Below are 19,511 nucleotides of genomic sequence, written 5' to 3'. Positions count from 1 at the left end.
TGAAAATTAACTGTCAAGATTAGTGAAACTGTACATCCTGCAATGTAATAAAACAATGATTCTGTCACATGCATTTTATCAAGAATGCCTACATTTTTTGAAACTAACTTTACTACAAGGTTTAGATACCATCACAAACAAGTGGTAGACAACCAATTGGAGTTTGAAGTTCTATTTAAGGTGCTTACTTGTCCATGGTGTGAGGGTATTTTTTATCCTGGAAAGAGGATAGCATGGGTGTGGACTTCACCAGAAAGGGACAAGCAAGAGAGAAAGGAGAAGGCATCCTTATAAAAAGCGTTGGGAAGTGATGTTTCAAATGTGCAGCATGTATTCTCAAGTTTAAGCATCAAACGTTTGCACAAGTCTGAGAATTGCTCCAGGGGCTATATTAAAATGCTGACCTTATGCTCTGACCTTCAAAGGTCATGAATTAAGACAATTTCCCCTTATGAGTGATAAAGTATATCAAATCAAAAAAAAAAAAAGAGCAAGAAATACATAGCAGAGCCTTTCAATGTTCAGCATAATATGCACAAACCACAATGAAAATATCAAATGCAAATTATGAACTTAATTCATAATGTAAATGTAAACATTTCTGATTTGTTGTACTGAATGATTGACTGCCTGGGTGGTTAGAGATTTTAAAATCCAAGAAATCTGGTAGTGCGGTGTAGTGGTTAAGGGTTTGGAAATCAAAATGTGAGGCTGTGGGTTCAAATGCTGCTACTCACACTGTGTGAACATAAGCAAGTTAGTTCAAATGTTGTAACATGCCTTGGATGAAGTTGACAGCCAAATAAGTAATAATGTAGGATCTCATGGAAGTATATATAAAAAATAAAGATATACGTTCTACCATCAAAAGCTCAGCAGCCTGATTATGGGGACTTCAATTTTAAATGATATAAAATCCCTCTCAAAGTACTCATCTGAACCTATTGACCTCATCTTAAGAGACTTAAATAATTTTACATACAAGGACTCCACTTTTCTATTATAAGTTCAATTTTTTGTATTTTATTTATTCATTATTATTCTCACCAAACTTTAATCTGTTTTTCTTTTCTTGTAACCGTTTGACATCTTGTGAAGCACTCTCGAGCTACATCCAGTGTATGAAAATGTGCTACAGAAGCAAATGCTGCTGATACAGTTGGAACGCAAAACAATATAAAACTGACATCATTACCACAGACATCACTGAGGGCTTGTGACTTGTTCACATTTAAAGCAGGCCATTCCAACTGATACTGCATGACATACCATATCTAGATCAATAGAGTTTTCAAAAAATAAAAACATAAGAAGAGGCTGGCTAATATGAGTACACAACTGTTGGCACAGACTGCTTGGGTGACCGAACACTCAAAAAATACTCGTTAGGCTTGACTGGTAAATGAGTGTATTTGCTTTTATTACTGTTATTTTATAATAGAATCTGCAAAATGAATATGTCTCCTAATGGCAGTGCTGTAAAATGTGTTTTGAGATTTTTCAGGAAATTTTGATTAAAGAGTTCAAAAATAAGGTAGTCACTTCAGGTAAGGAAGACACAAGTTTCAGGTTAAGGTGGTTATATTCACTAATCATGGAGCTGCAGAGTTGTAAATTATTGCATGGTGGTTAGCATATATGACAATTACGACCCAGTAAGCCAGTTTACACTTCTAGAGACCTCGGGTCAAATCCCTGTTCAGTCAGATGCTTTCAGTTAATGGGGAAAAAAAAATCAAAAAATGTGTGCAAAACTTTATTAAGCATTAATAATATCCATCCAGATACACCAGTAATGCTCCGCTCACGTTTCAGAAATGTACTACAGTAGTTATATTCATTAAGTGAGCTCAGCTACATTAACAAACATCCCTCTGCCCACCTCACTGTTGTTTCTTAAGATTTGTAATATAATCAAATCTAAAGAACAACATTATTCAACAAAGGGGTCCAGTTGGAATGAAAGGTGTCAAAAAACATTTCTTTAAATATTTTTTGCAAAATTAAATGATACACTAAAATTATATTTGACAAGAAACTATAAAGGAGCTTATTAATTAGAGAGTGAAGTTAATACAAGTTAGGAATATAACTGATAAAAAGGGGGAAATAAAAAAACAACTTTTAATTTCAGCACATTGACGGGATTGATTTTTTTCACAAGACACGTATATGTTTAACTGGTTAAGCTGTTCTTATGCCACTGAATTCTTGGTCAACTGGAATTATTGTCGAGTCTGTCAATCCCACTTATTTAAAACACCACTGTATTCCTCCAGGCCTGCAAATGAAACTGAATAGGTATAACAAGATTAGTTGAACTATTCAAGTCCTTAACTTTTCATCAGCATCATCCTAAGGTGGGTATTAGAAAAAATTAACCGTGTCACAACCTGTTCATTTTGTAATATTTATTATTAAATCTAGTTATAATATAACTGTGTGTGTGTGAGCAGTAAAGTTACTTTAAAGAATGGAGGAGTGACATGGACAATAAGGTCTGCATTTTTTTTCATTGCCTGTTTGCCAGCTGACAATTACGAGACACACCTTTTAGTCTTAATCAGGTTAAAGATTGGCAAGTTTAGTAGAGAGGTTTTAACATCGGCAGAGTTGCAGCACAAAGCTATCATTACTACATCACAACACTAGGGCTTGCATGGAGTCTGCATGTTATCTCTGTGAATTTGTGGATTGACTGGTATCAGTGAGTGTGCTTAGCTGTGTTTGATTACCTGTTTTAACACTGAATACCGGAAATGTTTCAGTAATACCTCTTAACAAAATATATTTACTCCTTCATGTGCTATAAAGTAAAACATTAATCCTCCTTTCCCAACCTGAGCTGCCAAAGATTCAAGACTCAAGGCTGTGCTTCCAGATCACCCGGTTTCAAAATACCTATAGCAAATAACTGGATTAAAACTAAATAGAAACTTTTTTTATAGGCTTCTGTTACTGGACTGCGCTCAGCAGTCTTCTTGTTATTTGTGAGACTGACACCCGTAAAAGACCAGCGAAACGTCCATCACATTTACTTCTTTCCTTACACGCAGCACTGCTGTGAAAATCACTAGCACCCTCTGGCTCTAAACGGAGCACATGCAGGATTAAATGTATACTTATAAATTTCGATCAGTTCTTGTCAATTGATTCACAAGATGACCCGATCATGCATGATGTTCTGGACTGCAGTAGGCAATATCTATTCAAGATAATGCAATACTTTGGAAAAGTGGCTTCCTTCAGTACTGTATGCCAAAGGAACCTGCTATTAGAAAATTACCTGAAGTGATTAAAACTCATTCAATTTCTGGCATCTCATAACCTCTATGTACACTATAGGTAGTTTAAATGGCAGCCCACAGTGTAAAGACAACTTTGGCAGAAATGGTCAAAAACACCTGCATCAATCTGTGCCCCTATACCAATAATGTCTACCTGATATATTTCTTTCAAAATTAAGTACTTATGCTATGTCGTGTGCCAAAAAGCACTACTGGGACTCCTTCATACCCCTCGTAATACCCCTTCAAAGTGGCTCACTTGGAATGCTCTCCTCGTTAGCCAAGCCAGAACCTTTGTTCTTTTTGGTTAACTTTTTATGTGAATTTGAGAAGGGCTGTTCTTGTTGTTTGATATTATTTAAAAAACTAAACTTCCTCCTTGGGACAAATAAAGTGCTCTCTATTTGACTTTTGCAATATTACCTCACAATTCAAGTACTACACTTAGGTAACAGGTCTAATATCTCTTCACGGACTTTATAATACTCTCTTGGCAGACATAACAATAGATTTACATCAGAAACAGACACAGTGTTGTAGGTGAGGCCTTACGAGCATAAGCAGACCCTCCATCTCTACTAAAGAGCAGGTTACTTGTGGTAAGTGGAACATCACTGTAAGTGACAGATACAATTATGTTACATATATTCCTGACTGACAGACCAAATAGGGGGAGAGTTGGCATAACCTCCAACACCATCATCCTTAAGATCGGCACACCACCGGGTTGTGTCACGAGTCCCTTGTTGTATTCCCTGTACAGTCTATGCACAGATGTACAACGGTTGTTATTGGCTTGAACACCGATGAGGAGGAGTCTGCCTACCTGGGGGAGACGGAGGCACTGTCTTGGTAGCATCAGTCTAACAACTTGGACCTAAATGTCTCTAAATATAATGAAATTATTGTGGACTTCAGGTGGAAGCAGAAAAAACAGTTTACAGCTCATTTAGGATATATGAGTCTACAGTGGAGAGAGTCAGCAGCTCTAGGTATCTTGGTGTACATATTTCTAAGGACTGGACATGGACTACTCGCACCTCCATAGCTGGTACAGAAAGCAAATAAGTGCTGTATCAACCTCCCCTGCGATGCTGGGTCCATTACTGTCTGGTTTGGTAGCTGAAAAGCTCTGCAAAGAGTGATTTGGTGTGCTGAATGGATCATCAAGTTAATGTTGCCAAGCCTGCAAGATGTTTACATTAATCAGTGCAAGTGTAGGGCCAGTCAGAGACTGGCAGACAAATTTCACCAAAGCCATAAAACTAGGGCTACATTAAGGCAAATGGCCAAGACTGCAAATATGAAAAGAAGTTTCTTTTCTCATGCCATATGAATTTTAAACTCTCTCTTTACTCTGCATCTTGCTACTTTGTGAACTTTAAACTATGCTAATTATGTCACTTATGTTGCATCTGCACTTTACATTTACTACTAGCTCTGTTAAATTTCATTTTTTTTTATACCAAAGGCTAATACTATTGGCAGGCATCATGGTGTAATGCTTAAGGCTTTGGACCTGGGAATTCAAAATCCTAGGCCGAGGATTCACATCCTGCTACTGACAATGTATGATCATGATATGAATAATATTGTAACGAATAATACTATTAGGTCACTGAAGTTGTTTACTCTTGAACATGCTATAGACAAATGCACAAAGAAAACATTCCTGCACTAGATGAATTCCTGTTTACTTCTGCTTGTTCTAGTGACTTTAACAGAAAAGTGTAATCTTTTAAATTGAAACAAGTAATCATTAGTAATTGCTACAAGTAAAAGTAACTATTACTACAAGTAATAAGCTGCAGCTTTGCAGCAGTGCGTCTGGATCAGGATAACCTGCGTCTTCCCAGTCTTTGCAAATTAGCAGTAGTGCGAATGAATCACATAGCCAACTAGAACTTTTCAACACTGGCTCCCTTTGCAAAAATGCAGGATTGGACAGCGTTCAACTACCACAAGAGAAAGCCAGAACACCGTGGCCTAGCATATCAACTCCACCAATAGGAAGAGTCCATCGGCAACATCGAGATCATGAACAAAGGAAAGCATGGAGGTATTCAGGCAAGGCTTCAGCAAAACCCACACCAATGACCCCTGTTGGGCATTTTTCTTGCCAATGTTCGGTCTCTGGCAAACAAGCTAGACAAACTGTGAATCTAGATCACTTCACACACGTATTATGGACTGCAACATCATGATTTTCACAGAAACATGGTTAAATTACCAGGGCCAACAGAAAAATAGAGAACACTGGTAAAATTAAAGGCAGAGGTCCGAGCATTTATATGAACAATGCTTGGTATGTGGACACTGTTGTAACAGAAAGCCACTGGTCTGCTCATCTGGAACACGTGATGATTTAAGCGTAGACCCTTTTACTTACACCGCACATCTATTAATATTACTGCCATGCAAGTACCCCCAGATTACAATGCTAAGCTTGCAGTGAAACAACTCCATAGTGCTGTTAGCAGACAACAAACCGCATATCCAGATGGGTCTTTCATTACTGCAGGCAATTTCAATCACTGCATCTTTAGAACTGTATTCCCCAAGTTTCATCAAACTGTCTCCTGCCCCACTTGAGGAGACAGATTCTTAGATCACATATATCCAAACATTACTAAAGCCTACAAGACCTTTCTGCACACCTCACCTTGGATAATCAGATTACCTCTTCCTGCTCCTGCTCCTTAAACACATAGCACTTAACAGATATGCGAGAACTTCAGAGAGGATTTTGAAAGTCTGGCCTAAAGAGGCAGACTCTGCTTAAAAGCATAAGTTTCAGCACACAGACTGAAGCTTATTTGCCACCAATGCTACTTGGGACTCAGAAGTGGACACCGAAAGGTACATCTCTCTCTTCTGTCCTAGAATACATCAATACAAGCATTAATGAAATCACAATGCACAAACAATTAATGAAATTACAATGCACAAACAGATTAACGCCTTCCCTAACCAGAAGCACTCTTTCAGATCTGACGACGCCGAGAGTTACAGCACATCCACGGACAACCTGAGAATCGAGCAATAGGAGAGTGAAACAGAAATAGAAGCAACAAATTGAGGATCACTTCAAAAATTCCAACCCCAGATGTATGTGGCAAGGGATCTATACCATCACAGAATACAGGAAGGTAAATACAACCTCAGCAACAAATGTCTCCCTTCCTGGCGAGCTAAATAATTTTTACGCTTGTTTTGATCAGAGCAATAACACACTTGCAACCAAAACTACCCCACCCACAGACGACCAGCCCCTCAGACAACCACACATCCTCTACCGTGATTCCGAATACTGGCATTCCATAAGGCTGTGTACTCAGCCCACTCCTCTCCTCCCTCTTCACCCATGACTGCATCACTTTATATGACTCCAACTCCATCATCAAGTTTTCAGACAACACAATGGTAATAAGACTGATCAGTGACAAACAGGAGTCAGCCTATAAAATGGAGGTTCAGCACCTAGTAACTAGCGGAGTGGTGGCTCTGAGGCAAAGGATCTGTACTGGTATCCAGATGGTTGCCGGTTCGAATTCCCATCACTGCCAAAAGACATTCTACTCTGCTGGGCCCTTGAGCAAGACCCTTAACCTGTAATTGCTCCACGGGTGCTGTACAATGGCTGACCCTGCGCTCTGACTCCAAGGGGTATGCAAAAACAAACAATTTCCTAATACAAGAAATTGTATAAGGCGAAATAAAGAACAAAAAAAAAAACATGGCATGCTGACAATAACCTCTCCATCAACACCAAAAAGACCAAAGATCTTTTTGTAGATTACCAGAAAACTAAAGGTAACAGACACGCTCCCCACCATATAAATGGGGCCGAGGTGGAGTGGTTAAAAAGCACAACAGCAACTTTACTTTCTGTGGAGGCTAAAGAAAACCTGTCTTGTCTACTCAGATTCTGTTGAGGTTTTACCACTTCGTTGTCAAGAGCATATTGACTAACTGCATTACGGTGTGGTATGGCAACTGCTCTGTAGCCAACAGGTAGGCCCTGCAAAGGGTGGTGAGAACTGCCCAGCACATCATTGGCATCCTGCAGCCAACTATTGTTGACCTGCAGCATACACGTTGTCTGCAACGGGCTCTAATAATCATCAGGGATGCTTCTTACCCCAACCATGAACCGTTTACCCTCCTCCAATGACAGAGAGGCTACAGGAGCCTTCATTCCCACACCAGCAGGCTCAGCAACAATTTTTTTCACACCACCATCACCATTGTGAACTCTCAACCCTTACCACTTAATAGTGGATCTTTCTAAATATCAACTTCTGAACGAACTGTATTTTCATCTGATCACATACATCTATACTGTACATAAATACAATGCATTTCAAAAATCTATATTTATTAATATACGTACTTACTGATCAGTATTCATATTCATATACCGTAGATCCTGGAATACAGGCCGACCCGGTATATTAGCCGAACCCCTTCTCTACCTACTAAATTACATGTATTTCCGATGACGGTATTTAAGCCGACCCCTTCTCCAAGCAAAATTTTCTAAATTTCCTTAAAAGTGTCTCTTGGTATATTTATAATGTTTATCGGCAAGAATTTGAGACTGCCGGCATTTTTGATGGAAACCAGGAAGTGATTGCGGAGAAGTTTGGTAAAATGAAACCTTTGTGTTGAAACTATATACGCAAATACGGTACATCAGCGGGTGGATTTCCGGAGACTCGTTATAAATTTGATTAACTTAAATACGCAATACAGTGGACCCTTGACTTACGAACTTAATTCGTTCGCAAAGGCTAACCCATAATGCGTTCCGAACCTCCCAATGCAACACTTACTTAACCTTTTCATAATAAAAAAGGGCTGTATGTGCATAATTTACCAAAACACCAATAATTTTTCTAATGTACTAACCAAAAAGTTATAAAAAGTGCCTAGCCTACTTCGATTAAGCTAGGAGCATGGCGGCACGCATGGTCGCAGCGGCTCAGGGCTCTCCTTTTCAGTGCACTTTTTTGTTGTTTTAGTATTTTTTTTTTTGTCCTTGTTTGTGCACGATCGGTTCGCCGAACATCCGCTACACCATTCAGAACCTTATAGACATCGGTGTCCAGAGCCAGACATCTGTTTCGAGTGTTTTTCCTCACACGCACAACATCCCAGACAACATAGCGAGACCAGCGGGCTCTCCGTGGATTGTTGTCGGGTCTAGGAGATGACACAGACGGAGGAGGGAAAGAAAGCAGAAGCGGAGCCGCAGATCTGGCGTTATGCTAAAGCTAAAAAACAACCATACAAGCCCTATACAGAACTGCACTGAAGGAGCTGCTTTTAATCTCATTGAAGATGCGTATACTGACAATAAAAGGCATTCTATTCTAGAAACAATTTCATACTGTACTCACCATTTAATTTGACATCTTTGGGCTGCAGGAAGGGAGGAGATATTTCCACACAAAGTCCATCTTCGTTTCGATTGCTATCACTTTCTTTTACCTTCTCTTCCTTCCTTAGCAATTTTGTGTCTTGCTTGCATGGTCTTAATGAATTATATATATAGGTAAATCACTGCAATGACGGAAATTACATCCACAAACGCATGTATCTGGGCTCCGACTGACGGTACTAACGCTCTCGGTTGTTTGTTTACAATCCCACAAGCGGATACACGTGACCACATCTGTTTCGTAACGCAAGATGTTGGTCGTAAATCAAAACAAAAAATTTCATTTTAAACTTCCCGATAATTTATTATAAATTTTATTAATAAAATCAACAACTAAAACACTTTTTTGAATAAATTCTTTATTTAATTTAAAGTACCGGCATGCAAAGTTACTTCTTCATCTGAAAGACAGCTCTGTGGTTTCATCATTAATTACTTCCATATTCATCGGCAAAACCGGCATTACACTGGAAATCTTGAATCTGAAACGATACTCGTTGTATAAACCGACCCCCAAACTCCAAGCCAAAAATCTAGGACGAAATTCTCGGCTTATATAATGGGATCTACGGTACTCCTCCTTGTATATACTACTACCTGTAAATTCAAATATACAGATATTCGCATTTGTATGCTGCCTTATTGCACCTTACTGCGTGTTGCACTTTAATGTAATATTTGCTCCCATTGTCTATTGGACCTTACTCTATTATGTGCACATTCGAGTTAGATGCTCTACTGCATTTTGTTTTACCTGTACAATGAAAATAAAGACGAGTCTAATCTAATTAAGTATAATGAGAAATTTGAGTGTATATTGCCATGAACTACCATGTTGGGGTAAAGAAAATGAATATAGCATATAGCTTTACTGGAGTTTGAGCCAATGACCCACATATTATAAATCAAAGCACTGGTAAAACTAATGGGCTGAGAGCTAGTTACATTAAGCTGTTGCCTTCCATTAGGGGTGGAAGGTTACCAATTAAAAGCTCTGATATTTCAGGCTCAGAGTACACAACAAGTGCCTCTGTAACTCGCTCTGGTGTTCCCGGTCTGGAGCACTGCTCTAATGGCTCTGCAAGCTGCTCTCCAGTTCTAACCCCAGAGCTCAGTAATGTTAATCTCTCAAGTCCACTCTGTTGTTTCGGCCTTGGAGCACTCCTGCTTCCTGGTGAAACTTCCATCAGAATATTCCATTGCACTACAATCCTCCACTTATGGTCCATTCTCCACAGAATCTTTTTTTCCCCAGCAACAGCCCTATCCATGCTGTTCAACCCTTTTACTTACCTGTCTGAGGGGTAGAGGCCTCCAGAGAACACTGCACAAAGTCTTTGGAAGCCAATATTTCGGTATGTCACATCCACCAGTCATCCCTCTCAACACCATCTCAAGCCCCACACTACTGACCAGTGTCTTATAATGGCATCATATAAGGCAGCAGTGCAGGTTTATCTCTTATCATTATTAGATGTTTAAGATTTTCATTTGTTTACACCATTCACTCAAGTACAGCATTTCTTTTAGTGTTTTTAGTCAGGTGGATGTAGTCCCGTCAAAGTTTGCAGATGTACAGTATATGCACAGCAGTGCTTGAAGCGGATATACATAAGCACCAATCCCCTTTATCCCCAGCTAATTTTATTTTTTCTATATTGTCACCAAATGTCATTCAAATTCACCAAAGCGTTTTTGAGATTTTGGGGTGTTTATTTTTTGTATGGGAAGGAGATACCCCTAAATAGTGATATTGAAACATTTTATTCTTAGCAGATACCTACTGACCTAGATGTACAATTCTGCCAAATTTCAGCTTCTAAACTAAACATGAAACAGTGTTTCTGTTAGTATATATACTGTGACTGAGTGTACACTGCATGAAGTGCCATGAATAAATTTTTTTCCAGATTCATGACACTTGTTTCTGATCTTCAAACAAATTTAGTATAATTGTTTAGCAGTGGTTTTCACCTGTAACTCTACCATGTATACTATTTTTGCCCAGTGTCTTTCTAATGATGGAATCGTGAATGCAAACATTAACTGAGCTTAACAGAGGCTTGCAGTTCCTTAGAAGTTCAGCTGGGCTAATCTGTGATTTCCTAGATGAGTTTTCTGTGGCATCTTGGAGTCATTTTGCTGTTTCACGTTTTCATTATTTGGAGATGATGGCTCTCACAGTGATTTGTTGGAGTCCTAGGGTGTTAGATTGCTTTGGAACCTTTTCCTGGCTGATATATTTAAGCAACTTTCTTTCTCAGGTCTTCTGGAATTTCTTTTAATTGAGGCATGGTTTGCTGTGTGTCGATACGTTTTAGTCAACTTTACAATGCTTAAAAGGTTCTATGGAAGTGATGCTTAGATTCAATAGGGCAGACAACAATCAAGCTTGGGACTGTTTAGTCTTTAACATGTTATTGTTTAATTTTGGTTTATCGTTTGAGTAACTAAGGGGGCAATTCCTGTTTCATATGGTTTTGTGATATAGGTGTTGAATATGGAATAATAATTGCACTAAAATTGAATGCAGTCTAACGAGTCAACTACATTGACATGTAATGTACAAACATGCATGTGGTGCAATTTTGGTACAAATAATCTTCCATAACCAACACCTACATCACCCAAATGAAGAAGGAATCTTATTGTTATCATGTCATAGATAAAAACATGATTGCTTGTAGCTACAGCAAAAAATTTTCTGTGACTTTAAAATGCAATATAAAAGTGTATCGCATTTTAATCCATGTCCCTAGATTGCAAGTTGTAACTAAAAGCGAATCAAAATGCAATACATTTGCTTAAAGCCCACGCATTAATCATACCAAAACTAAATGTAATCAAATGAGTGCCGTCAAAGGGTGGGGCAAGAGGCGTCAGTGGTAGGGGTAAGGGCTGTTCCATTTCTAAACATTCCCTGCTCTGCCAGTGAACAGAAGCTCTGACAACGTGGACTGTGGAGTGTATACTCAGAATGGCAAAAAGTAGGTTTCCAGTCTTGCTAAAAAAGTTTACCTTAAAGCTGTTTCCTTTTTATTCAAGTTAAATTAACCACCGCAGTAGATTTGTCAGGGTGTAGGTTGTAGGCAGTTTTGACTAAACACTGAATATGGTAAAACAAGCTTGGTTTCTTCGTATCTTTAATGCATACACTCTGTGATAACTTGAGCCCATACTTACCAAGCGTCTCATTATTACGTCTTGGAATTGCACTAAATGTCATGTTAGGGTAAGAATTCGTCCTACCGCAGAATAAAACAAAAGACGTATTTATAATATTATATTTAACAATAGATTTATATTATATTAATTAAATTTATATGTATGTTAAATATACATTTAAATTTAGATTATTTATTAAGCCAACAAGTCCTAGTAACACCCAAGAGTAGGAATGAATGATACCGCTATTTTACAACATTCCTTGCCATAAATGACCACTCATTTTGACATTATGTAGTTTTCTGATACTTACTCTAAGGCTTTACTACAACAATAGTCATCATCATCTTCATTATCCTAGTACATAGTGGAAGAAGGCAAACATAATAAGGTAAAATATTAATGCTAAGCTACATGTAATTGTTGCCATTTGATCACAACAATACCAAGAGTAATATAATAATGAGCACCGAGACACACACTTCTAGTGCATTTACATGCACATACCTACCCAGATTAAGGTGAATAACCTGATTAAGCCAGCAGTTCATGGTTATCATCAGCTGCCATGAAACTAAAAATAAGCATAACACCTGTAATAATTTAGTTGTGTTTCATAAATGTTTATTCAAATTGACTATTTAAAGGTTTCTGTGAACTGATTGCACACAGCACACCATTTCTGCTTAACCAAGCCCTGCAAAGGACCTGCTACTTGTGCTTCTTGCCTTACAACAAGTGCTGCTGGAATAATAACAACAAAAAAATGTGTTTTTGAAATCAATAAGGCAAGTATTGTGTTAGGTTACTAATTAATTTAAAAAGTAATTGGACCATTTAACTCACATTACTTTTAATGTGTGACCCTGCTGCTCTTGAGATTGTGTTGCTGAGTTTAGAATTGTACTGTACATTCAGCTCAACAACACAATTTTAGCTATTTCTGAAATACTGAGACAGATTATTTCGGCCAAGAGAAGAATCAATACGATTGCTCAGACATTTGGCTCTGGAATAGTATTTTGTGGACACTGAAAGCGTGTGCAAAGCAAATGCATGCGCAGGCTGAAGGTGCAACAGATGTGCGGAGACTACAAAATCATTAACACGAACCTAGTAAGAGGTTTACGTGGCCACAATCAAATTACTCACAGAGAAATCTACCCCTGTTAACCACATTTCTCAGAAGTCAATAACTCGATTTCTCTAATCTGAATAATCAGGTTTACAATGGCATTTTAGAAATCAGATTGCTGTGAATAATCAGGTTACTGAAATGTATATAAATGCGCTAATGAACAAGGAGTTCAGCCTGATAATAGGCTTGTGTATTTAACAATGAATGATCCAGAGCCGTACTTTTACTTCTGACCATGGAAAGCATCACATAAAGTAATAGTTATCGAAACTATCTGTGGCTAAAAGTTGCAGTCACTCTTCCAGTGTTCCCAATTGTCTTCCAATGTGCCTCTCTGTGATACACCAAAACTTCTGCGAGGCCCTATTTATGTAATAACTCGGGGGTCGCCATCTGCCTTCTCAAACCTTCCCAGGCTTATAAAACCTGACATGAAAGTTCCGAGAGGTTCATGGAGGCAAAACTCAGGGTACCCGAGTGACATTTCGCAATCAGTCACCAATCCAGCCCCACTTATTTTTCAGGTATTTTGCTGGCTACTAAAGTAGCCATCTACTATTGTGATATTGCTTGTGACTCACATGTGGAGCCATGTTCTTTACTTGTGTGACAACTTGCATGAAAATAGTTTGCTTTAATAGTAACACCACATGGATTTGTGGGCAAATGAATAACTGTGTATTACCTCATGTTATAAAGGTCTTCAAAATTTGAGAAACGCTTGGTAGTGACATACCCAAACCATTGCTAGTGCAAAGTCATATTTTTTTCCAGTGGCCAAAACATTACCAACACTTTCATGTTGGTTGAGAGCGCATGTCTTCTCTGTGTAGACGAAAATATCATGTAACAAAAACAATAAAAAAAAAAGATTTGTTACGAATATTATACCATTTCTGTCTCAGACATATGTTTTTACAAGTTTACTGTTGTCCAGAATTTCCAAAACATTCCTAGGATGTGCAAGCTGATATCTGCATGAATGTCATCTTTTGGCAGCTCCTAGTGAGTTAGGACAGCTCTCAAGTTCTCAGAGTAGATTCCAAAATTAGGAAAATTGATAAAAAGCTTTTTACTCCTACTCCTAACAGATGGACCAAATTGGTATTTCTCGGAGAATTGTGAGCCAATAAGGACCATTAATAAACAGGTACATTATATATTTTTCCCCCCTCTTTAAACAAGGGAGAGAATAAAATCACCATTTACATCACCAGTGTCCACCTTTTCAATGAGATGTAGGATCACCTGCCATATCCATTCCTCATTACTACACAATAACCCACCTAAGCCCACCTTTTGATTCCGAATAATCAGTTTATTGTATTCACTTTTGGCATGATTAAAGCGTGGTCATGAATCGAAATGCAATACAACGGGAGCAGCCACATACGTTTGCATTGCTTTTAGTTATGACAAGTGATCCATGGACATGAATTAAACTGCAATATGTTTCTGCACTACATTTCAAACCGACATGCTATAGTGAAAAACAATCACAGAAATAAACACAGCACTGTTCGGTTTTTAATTATGGCACAATAAAACCGTGCCAAATTAAATGCGCATTGCAATGCAGTTAATGCATGTTGGACTGCATGTAACTGGCTCAAATCGAGTAGGCAAACTTTTACCCTTCAATAAATCAAATGGTCATTTAAAAAACTTACTTTTGTTTACTCAGGTTGTCCTTTGCATTACAATAAATTAGTTTGGAGATCAGAAAAAAAAACAAGCGTTATGAAAAAGCAAAACTAGAGGAAATCGGGAAGGGGCAAATACTTCTGCGCGGCGCTATACAGTACATCTTGTTTCATGCTCATTAACAGAGCTGCTTTTGCCACAGTGACATCCGACTCCCGTTGCACTGCGCAATCGCGTATATGCCAAATATATAAAATCTTCTAATCTAGAATTGTATAACTTCTATCTGTATTTGCTTGTCAGATACCAGATTAGGAAGAAATGTTCCGATCATTGTGATCACCAGCAACACAAGCAACTTTAATATTTGGTGCAAATTCAACCAAAAAAATGTTAAATGTCTCGTTTTCAATGAAGGATCTTATTAAGAGGCAAAAGAAAAAAAAAAGTAAAATGCAGCATTAGCGCCCTCCAGGGCAGTTTGCCCACCAAGATGTAAAGCCCACTTTGTGAGTGCCTAAGGGCTAACGCTCTGTCCCACTGACTCGTTCAAATCCCCCCCCTAACAGATAACTCTTAAATCATGCAATAAAACCCTGTCAAATCTGAAACTTCGCACAAATCTGACAAACTAATTTAAACAAATCACAGCTTCGAACGCAGTAAGCAACTCCGGGAGCCAGGGTGTAAATCACGATGACTGGACGGACCAAAACAAGCGTCGGTGGCGTCGTAGTCGGCGTCGTCGTCGTTGTTGTCTTCGCCACCGCCGCCTCACCTGCCGCATGGACGGCGAACATCTGGTATATGAGAACTTACCTTGCATACATCGTCTTTCGCATCCGCCAGTACGCCGTAATTCCGATATAACTCCTCCACGGTAACCGCCATGAGTACAAAATGCACGGCAGCGGAATGGCTAGGCTTTCCTTGCAAAGACTTCTGGTGATTTCACTCCTTCTGCTTAATGTCTTCGCGACTCTTCGGCTGCGCAAAGATGACGGTTCTACTATTGTTTTCAGCTACAGATTTAAGTATGCGTATTTCCCTCCAAGTACAATTCCATATATTTATTCGCTAACTTTGTCGAACACGTTCAACTCAGCCTCAAACACTTTTAGGCCGCTTCCCTCCCTATTAACGCCGAAAGAAAAGAAAGACCGTGAGACCTCGGGATCTCGCGAGGAGATTAACCTCGCGGGAATGCGACGTCAAATTTTTGACAAAACTTTATTGACAAGAAGAGAAAATTGACAAGAGAAAAGAAAGAATGAACGAAACCTTTGAAAGAAACTTCAGTTAGCCTTTTTCTCAGAATGTAAAGTTCTTTATCAAAATTCTTTTGTATTATTATTTTTTATTATCCATCGAGCATTATGTTTTTTGGATTTCTCAATTGCCTTCAGTATCATCCAGCTATTACTTGGATAGAGAGTAAGCAAGCTCAGGGGTGTGCAGGTGGATGAGCCTATGGTGTCCTGGGTAATGGACAATCTGTTCATCAGACAGCAATGCTCAAGCACAGTATCAACAACACAGGATCACCACAATAGATAGCCCTGTCTCCTTTCTTCTTCACCCTGTATACCTAAGACTATAACACCAGTGGCCTCATGTATACACGGTGTGTACACACAAAAATGTTGCTTAAGCCTGTTTCCACGTTCAAATCGCGATGTACTGTATAAAACCTTAACTTGACGTAAAGCCACGCACATTTCCACGGTAGCTCATACCCTGGTGTACGCAAGTTCTGCGTTCGGTTTTGCAGATTGGCAGCACCCAGCGTCAAAGCAGTGCTACTGTTCCTGTGTGGTTTCCCTTTATTTTTTAGATCCACATCCCTGACACAGCTTTATAAATACACTGAAATTAACCGCATATTGTTTATTAGTTTCCATCCATCCATCCATTTTCCAACCCGTTGAATCCGAACACAGGGTCACAGGGGTCTGCAGGAACCAATCCCAGGCAGGGCACCAACCCACTGCAGGACACACACACACACACACACCAAGCACACACACGTGACAACTTAGAATCGCCAATGCACCTAACCTGCATGTCTTTGGACTGTGGGAGGAAACCCACGCAGACACGGGGAGAACATACAAACTCCACAAAGGGAGGACCCAGGAAGGGAACCCAGGTCTCCTAACTGCGAGGCACTGCACCACCGTGCCACCTTGTTTATTAGTTTAATGCATCTAATTGTAATTAACTTGTAACAATAGAATGGTCCACAGAATGGCCAAACTATTCCAAATACCATAGCTGCTTTAGCGTCGTTACTCTCACTGCACCTTCTTCTTCTTCTTTCAGCTGCTCCCATTAGGGGTTGCCACAGGGGGTCATCGTTTTCCATATTACTCTCACTGCACCACTCGGAGAAGCTGATCAAAAGGAGAATTATCGGTATACAGTATCAGGCACACGCTGCCTCAGCCATGCTGCCTATTAAACTGCTCTCACACGACAAACGCTTCAAAACCTTTCCTGTACGGACCTCGCGGTTCAGAAAGAGTTTCATCCCAAGAAGTCAAGTGCTCCTTGCAGAACTGTCTGGACTTATGAGTACAACCACCTCACTGTAAACTTGCGATACAGTTGTAATATTGCACAACCTGAGCCACTTTATAAAGCACGTATTTACATATGATGACAATATCATTTTTAAGATAAAATACAGCAAAATATGTTTTTTATATTACAGTATACAGATAAAACTTTAACTTAATTTAAATAAACTATATTGTTAATAATTAAACATGTCAGGATACGGTGTCGCTGCGCTAGCAAGGAACTGGTGCTCCATTCATGGATTGTTCCTGCCTCGCGTTGTATGCTTGCTGGGACTGGCGTGACACTGGAAGGATAGAATAATTAAACACGTACTACAAAGATATTTCAATGTTCCTTAAAAGTTTTAAAGAATCCCCGTTCTAAGCTTACAGATGGCTATTACAGAGCTGATTGAGTGGTGATTGGGTATTTGGAGAAAGAAAAGTAAGGACAGGAATTGGGGGGTTAGTATGTTTGAAAGAGACAGGACTGCTGCAATAAATTATTTCGTCGAAGGTCGCACGCAATCACTGTGCCACCGTGTTCCCATGTTTAATAATGTGCTTTAACTCCTATCATCATGAAAATGATATCACGTATACATCTCAGTATTTTAATTATTCAGAGAGCTGTAATATTATGAATGTAATGGATTGATTCTGTGGCCAGTCGGAGGAAGAGAAAGAACGGAAGCACGTAGTGATTCACACACATAGAGCACATAGAAGATCAAATACAAAACAAAGCATTTTACGTGCTACTTTAGTTACGATGGGATTGAGAAACTAGCAAATTAAACGATTTTAAGATGACGTTTATGATGTTCTACTTTAATGACAAAATAAACTACGTGATTAAAGTGGAAATTCTGAGATTAAAGTTTTAATGTTTTTTTTCACACTATGTGCCATTTTTTCTCTGTACCCTAATAAGCTTTCATACGACACTCAGATGGTGGGCTACGACTTGTCTTTTTGCGGTGACTTTGATATCTGACAACTTCTTTTTTATGTTGGGCACTGTGTGACATTGTGAACGTGAGCTGTCGAGTTTCTCCGACATGCTATGTCACTCGATCAACTTCCTTTTGTTGTTTATTCCACTTTTTAAACCAACAAATACTACGTTTTTCTTTGCCTCCACTTGGTATTCGCTGAAATTCTTCTATTTTCCCTCTTGCTTTTGCCATTGCCTTTTCACAGAACGCTGAGCTTAAGGGCTATTTATATTGATTTGCATATTCCAAGAGGCGTAATTCTGGGAGGAGTTGGGGCGGAACATCAGGCGCGTGCACAAGTGTTACTTTTCACGCTGATTGGGATTTATGGAGCGGAAGAACGTGGAAGTTGGCGTACGTACAGATTTCTGCATCTGGATTTTTTTGTGCGTAAACACATTTCCGCTTTTGTCGGTATGGCATGTTATAGCGTGAATTCTATGCACGGCGTTATACATGAGGCCTCCATTGACTTTGTGAAGATCATAGCATCATCAGCAAAGTCAAGAACCGTGAAACGAGCAGAGCAGACACCCAGGCAAACAACACTTAATCACGAAAGGCTGCAACTACTTTAGCGACAGACCTACTAATTAGTAAATAATCCATCCATCCATTTTCCAACCCGCTGAATCCAAACACAGGGTCACGGGGGTCTGCTGGAGCCAATCCCAGCCAACAAGGGCAGGAACCAATCCTGGGCAGGGTGCCAGCCCACCGCAGGACGCACACAAACACACCAAGCACCAATTTAGAATCGCCAATCTACCTAACCTGCATGTCTTTGAACTGTGGGAGGAAACCCATGCAGACACGGGGAGAACATACAAACTCCACGCAGGGAGGACCCGGGAAGCGCACCCAGGTCTCCTAACTGTGAGGCAGCAGCGCTACCACTGTGCCACTGTGCCACCCCTTAGTAAATAATGGATTGATTAAAATAATTAGAATACCAAGAAAAGTAGAATGAAAATCAAGATGTTAAAACAAAAAAACATTATTCCCATATAACTGCTTAGTACATTTTGATATATATATATATATATTAAATTATATATATATATTACCAGACTTATTCTTCTAATTTCTATATATTGTTTCCAAAACACCAAATCGGGAAAATAACAGTTCACTTAATTAGCCCAGGAGTCCAATTAAAAACAGAAGCTGGTTGGAACAAAAACCTGCAGCCACACACAGGGGGTCCCCAGGACCGAGTCCAAGAACCTCTGATCGAGACACCTGAAGACTAAGTGTGTGTATTAACTTTACAGC

The 19,511-nt window shown here is 39.2% G+C and overlaps 1 protein-coding gene across 1 annotated transcript in view; it reads right to left on the bottom strand.

Annotated features, from left to right (window-relative positions):
* Positions 1-15,843, bottom strand: part of api5 (apoptosis inhibitor 5) — a 48,855-nt gene extending 33,012 nt beyond the window's left edge. The window contains exon 1 of the mRNA XM_039744270.1: positions 15,497-15,843. Within this exon, the coding sequence (XP_039600204.1) occupies positions 15,497-15,568 (72 nt within the window). The 5' untranslated portion in view covers positions 15,569-15,843. The remainder of the gene's footprint in view (positions 1-15,496) is intronic.
* Between the last annotated feature and the right edge of the window lie 3,668 nt (positions 15,844-19,511).

The sequence above is a fragment of the Polypterus senegalus genome, chromosome 1 (assembly GCF_016835505.1).
Source record: "Polypterus senegalus isolate Bchr_013 chromosome 1, ASM1683550v1, whole genome shotgun sequence".
NCBI lineage: Eukaryota > Metazoa > Chordata > Cladistia > Polypteriformes > Polypteridae > Polypterus > Polypterus senegalus.
The sequence above is the reverse complement of the archived record's forward strand: the minus strand, read 5'-3'. Positions and strand labels throughout refer to the sequence as shown.